At 33.7% G+C, this 6,039-nt stretch overlaps 1 protein-coding gene across 1 annotated transcript; it reads left to right on the top strand.

Annotated features, from left to right (window-relative positions):
• The first annotated feature begins 1,337 nt into the window (after window positions 1–1,337).
• Window positions 1,338–3,922, top strand: LOC114392442 (SNF1-related protein kinase regulatory subunit beta-2-like). Its single transcript, XM_028353585.1, has 4 exons — window positions 1,338–1,685; window positions 1,917–2,095; window positions 2,171–2,333; window positions 3,312–3,922. Exons 1-4 carry the CDS (start codon window positions 1,551–1,553, stop codon window positions 3,642–3,644), a joined length of 810 nt encoding a protein of 269 aa, XP_028209386.1. The 5' UTR covers window positions 1,338–1,550; the 3' UTR covers window positions 3,645–3,922.
• Window positions 3,923–6,039: the final 2,117 nt, after the last annotated feature.

The following is a 6,039-nucleotide window of genomic DNA, read 5'->3' on the forward strand; positions in this document are numbered from 1 at the left end:
ATGTGTTTGATTTGCTTAAAAAAAGTATGGTATAATGCAAAAATATTGATCTAATGTTTCATTTAAAAAATAATTAAAGAATAGTCTAAAATAAAAAATGATGTATTGTATAAATATTCAGGAATTTGTAAAGTATAATTTTTTGTCCAATATCTAACAAAAATAAAAATACAATATTATTCATATTTTTTGGTTTTTCATTATCTCACACTTATTTTTTTTTTTCATGTGTCTCCTTCTCTTAATCTTTTCTCCAAATATCGTACCTTGACCACGGGCGAGGGCCACCTTGGCTTGCGGGCCCCGTCCATTCCTTTGAGTTTCATTCTTGTGAATATACTCCTCGGACGGGATACTTAACGTGTTAGTTACAACATTGCACGGATCGATACGCACAGTGCCTAGTATTCATCGTTTACGACTAGGACTACTGGGGTATCTAATCCCATTCGCTCCCCTAGCTTTCGTCTCTTGGTGTCAATGTCGGCCCAGCAGAGTGTTTTCGTTGTTGGTGTTCTTTTCGATCTCTATGCATTTCACCGTTCCACCAGAAATTTCCTCTGCCCCTATCGTACTCCAGCTTGGTAGTTTCCACCGCCTGTCCAGGGTTGAGCCCTGGGATTTGACGGCGAACTTAAAAAGCCACCTACAGACGCTTTACGCCCAACCATTCCCGATAATGCTTGCATCCTCTATTGTCGGCGTGGGCACCTTGGTCATTATTTCTCTTTTTCATTGTTAATTTATTCAATGGCTGATGTTTCCTTTTTGCTTATTTTTTTTCCCTTTCATTGTTAATTTATTCAAATGTTTTCATTATCACCTTTTTTTTCTCGCTATGTTTTTTTCTTTTGACCAACTTCAACAAGATTACGTTGTGCCGCCATACCATCACGATCATCATCATGATCCTATAATAGTCTTCCGTCGCTAGGCCCTGCACCTGTGACGAAAGGACTACTCAACAATGATTTGACTTGTTATGTCAAACACTTATGAGTGACATGATCGACAAGTTACCTATAGATAAATTAAAATTAATTCATACTCAAATTAAAAAGTCTCTCATGTTAGATTATTGAAAAGTTGAATTTAATTAATGCATAAATTATAGTTTATAAAAAAACTATTTCATCTTTTCTTATTTATAAGTGTTCATGAAAAGGTTTTAAATAATCAATAATTTTTCATTATTATTTCTTATTTTTTTCCGGTCAGCAAAACTAATAAAATGGTAATATTTTACAGTTGTTCAAAATATGTTAAAATTGTTTTTAATTTTAAGGATATTCAAGAATTTTGACGACATTAAATGAGTACGAATAACGTATGTATGTATGCATCTGAATGGAAGAAAAGAGGCGAGGCGGTGGTGATGGTGTTGTGTGGCTCAATGCTCACCCCTCCAAATCCAAAGTCGTCGGAGAATATTCTTATTAGTATTAATTAATTAATAATAATGAGACGAGTGCTTGGCTTCTTATTCTTGTTCTGTAAGTTTGCAACTTTTTTCCTTTCATTCATTATTCTTCTCTTGCCTTGAGTTGAGGATGGGCAATGTGAACGTGACTCCTGAAGAAGAAGAAGTTTCTGCAAGTGCAAGGGCAACCGATGAGAACGCCATGCCTCAGTCTCCTCCCACCTCTCCTACGGCTACCCATTTCCCCCTCATATTCGCTCCTCAGGTATGGTATCTATTTCATTCAATGTTGCACCGCCCTCACACACCGCACACTACCTATTTGATGCAAATCCCCATCCCCCTCATATTTGTTTTCCGAGTAATTTAGATGTGTTGTTTGGTCTCTGGTTTGTTCACTTGATTATATATTATTGGATGTGGCCCTTTTGCTACCTTTTCTCTCGTGGACTCTCTGTTTTCATCAATTGGCAAGAATTCCCTTTCCCTTGTATAGGTTCCGGTGGTTCCGCTACAAAGACCTGATGAGATGCATGTTCCAAGTTGTTCCTGGATGGAGACAACTTCAGGGTATGAAGATGTGTACCGCGAAGTAGGAATTCCAACAGTGATTACTTGGAGTTATGATGGAAAGGAAGTAGCTGTGGAGGGATCGTGGGATAATTGGAAAACAAGGTTTGGATACCTTAGCATTTATCTTCACTGACTGCTTTGTCTGTTTCTTAGATTCTTATATTCCTCGTTCATCAGAATGCCCCTGGAGAGATCAGGGAAGGACTTTGCAATAATGAAGGTTCTGCCATCTGGTGTTTACCAGTACAGATTTATTGTGGATGGACGGATGAGGTACACTCCAGACTCGCCTTGGGCCCAAGATGATGCTGGGGATGCTTACAACATCTTGGACTTACAGGTATTTCTTTTATATATTGACCTATTTTGAACACAAAATAAATAAATAAATCAATATATGATGGTCAATTCATATTAATATGATGAAGTTTTTTTGTCTTTGGGAAAAGAATTATGCTTATGTTAAGGATCATTAACTTAACATGGCAAGATTTGTGCAAAAAATATGAATCCAGTGTGATTAAATTGTGAAGGGAAAGCCTTAATATTTTTCAGAAACTTGGCATTGAATGCACTTTTCTCTCCTTTTAGAAGAGTACAAACATTTGTTCATTTTCACATTTTTTTTTGCCCTGCGGTTGAGCATTCTCCCTGGACTGCTGGATGTCTTTTATTTTCTTCCTTTTCATACTCCTTGACTGCATGTCCCTTATCTTCATGCAAGAATTTTGTTTCAGATGCATTTGATCTCAAACTCATTTCAGGAACATACTTTTTCAATGTGTCCCAATATATACTACCGATGCCTTGTCATAACTGTAGTCCCATGTGAATATTTTCCATTCATTTTGACTTGTGAAGGGAAGTCAACTGGGGTGATGAGATGATAACTCGTGTTTTGTTATTTCTTTTGGAGGCTAACAGTGTGGGAAAGCCTCCTTATTGTGGCCACTCTTAGCCCCCACCTTAATTGCGGTCTACTTCTAGCCTCTTCTTGGTACTTTTTCTTCACTTGGTAGCTGGGTAACTGTGGAAGTCTTTTTTAATTATCGGATAGCTACCTTTAATCTGCATGAATCTGTTTTTGCAATAGTTGTAGAATAGTTTTCCATATTGTTATTTGAATTATTTCATTTTTATATAGCAACTTATTTTTCAAATATAGTCTCATGACATTGAAGTAACACGTAAATGGTAGCCTTTAATGAATCTTGTAGAATATCCTCTATGATTAAAATTAAGTGCCTGCATTATTTTACTGCTGAAAGCCATTGATGTCTACATTGAGGGTAACTATTTTAATCTAATATATATGTAGGATTATGTTCCTGAAGACATTGGAAGCATTTCTAGTTTTGAGCCTCCTCAATCACCAGACTCGAGTTATGATAACTTATATCTTAGTTCTGAAGATTATGCTAAGGAGCCACCATTAGTTCCTCCACTCTTGCAAATGACACTGCTAAATGTGCCTGCAACAAATATGAAAATCCAACCTCCTATGTCAAGACCTCGACATGAAGTGCTGAATCATCTTTACGCACAAAAAGGAAAGAGCAGTCCTTCAGTGGTTGGCCTTGGTACAACTCATCGGTTTCTAGCCAAATATGTCACTGTTGTGCTGTACAAGTCGTTGCAAGGTAAACCATAAACGTAAATGACATGGAGCACAGTTTTAACGCCTTCTATTAGTTTATAGAGCGTCACGTAGTATAGTTATAGGAGAGAAATGAGAAGCTACATAAGTATCATTACAAGTAAGTCAAGATTGTATTATATATAATGCATTGCTTGATGGACAATCATCTGACAATTCAGTTCCAATTCTTACATAGTTGGTGATGCTTTTCAATAGGAATTTTGGTTGGGTGATTCAAAGGATAAAAATAATTTATAACAGTTTTTAATCACATATAGTTGGAAGAGCAATTTGTTGGATAGGATAACCTCCACATATGCATTTTCTGTTTTAGCATTTTTTTTCCGTTCCCTTTTTTATTTTCTAATTTTCTGCGTACCCTGATGGTTGGGTTTGGTGCTCTATTTTAAATATATTGGCCACGAAGTTTAACACGTGCATATTCATGTTCGCCTATATTTTCATATAAAAGCTTAAATATAAATATAACATGATGCTCGCTGCTTAATTTTCAATCTGATAATTACTGGGAGGGTGTTTTGGAATTTGTTTGTCGATGCTTTTCGTAATTTTGGAAAATGAAAATTGATACTGGAAATTCTAAAATTTGAATGAAACCCGTGGAAACTTCTAATGTAATTTCCATATATGGATCCCTTCCTTTTCTAGAGAGAGATGGATGCACAAATTTTCTGCTATTTAAAAATCCAGTGTAACTCGTCTCTTGTGTCTCTCTCTCTCTTATAAATCTGTTTAATTGTTAAGAATCCACATCTATAGTGTCCTCATTTGCTTACCTTATGCAGTGTTGAATGCAAGTTATTCCAATGCTCAGGTTTTTCTGTTTAAGGAATTGCGATATTTTTTATTTTTTTTAGAATAAGGAATTGGGGTTTTATTGAGGACTGACAAAGTGGAATATTAATGGTCAACGAGATCTTCAGTAGAATTATAGCCCTTTAAGTTTTGCGTTTGATGGAGTACTAAGGAGTTTTCTTCTGATGAAAAAATTTGGGCTTTTACTTCTTTATTATTATTATTTTTTTGGCCAAGCAAGCTTTTGCTTATAGTACGGTGTAATTAAGCTTCATATTTCTTACCTTGGTAACTTCAATACTTCAATATTCATTTTCTAAAATGATGCAAGTTTAGAGAAGGATCTTACCTACTGCTGCAGCATGACGAGCGCAAATCTATTGCAGTAGACTATAGCAGTATTTGAAACGGTAAAACTTTTATTGGTCAATTTTAGCTTTAAATCATATACTTGATCAGACTAAATTCATTTTCTATAATATTCATAGATGTATCATTTCATTTATTTTATGTTCTTTAAACGTGGATCAAAATCCATTTTCTTAAACTTTTAAAAGCAATCTATATCTATGAATATTATAGAGAATGAATCTAGTGTCATTAGCTGTATGATTTAAGGCTAAGATCGCTCAATAAAGGTTTTAATGCTTCAAATACTGTTCTAATATACTGTAGAAGATCTGTATTCCAATATAACAGTAGCACGTACGAATTCCAAGAACGGCTTATTAGAAAAATGCTATTAACATATTATTATTATAAAAAAAATTAATAGAAATCATAATTTTTTGAGTTTTACTTCATATTGATTTGTTGAATTTCACTTATATTTGATGGTTTTTGATAAATTTTCATTAGTATATGAGAATGTTAAAAGAACGTGTTGGAAAGAGTATTAAAAATGTTATGATAATACTCCTCCAAATATTACATATCTATATGCTCTTTATCTTATTACCTAGGTCTCGTTGTGTGAAACCTGGTAAAGGGTTGATTTTGTGGTGGGGATGGGAGAAAGGAAGAAAACAAAGCTAGCAATTATGTGTTCTTATTCAATGGAGTGAGTTACAACACCGGCACGCCATCTTATTTGATATTACAAGCATCTTATTCCCTTTGGAATTGGATTCAAAGGCCATAAAATTGCAATTCCGTGTCTAAAACAGTTTCTAATAAAGATCATGGAGATATCGAAAGAAGAGTGCAAAAAAACGAAAACCATCCACAAAGACAAGCAAGCATTTAGTGATTTACAGAATTGCTGAACAATTAATTTAAAGCAATTATCATTATGGTTGTTCTCTATTTGAATACTGGACAGCCATCAATCTCAATTTCTTTCATCTAGTTAAAATTATCAATATTTTGTATTTATAAATTATTAGAAATTAAAAATATTTTTTAAATAATATTTCAAAATTAGATTGTGTTTATTTTATGTAAAGTTTAATATTAAAATTTCATCAATTTAAAATATAAAATTAAAATTTTACATATGAAAGAAATTAAATTATCCTATCTAAACAAAAAATTTAAAATAAAAAAATTTGAATTGATTTATCCAAACAAAGTATTTAAATAATAAAGTAAA

Source organism: Glycine soja, chromosome 17, assembly GCF_004193775.1.
Source record: "Glycine soja cultivar W05 chromosome 17, ASM419377v2, whole genome shotgun sequence".
Classification (NCBI taxonomy): Eukaryota; Viridiplantae; Streptophyta; class Magnoliopsida; order Fabales; family Fabaceae; genus Glycine; species Glycine soja.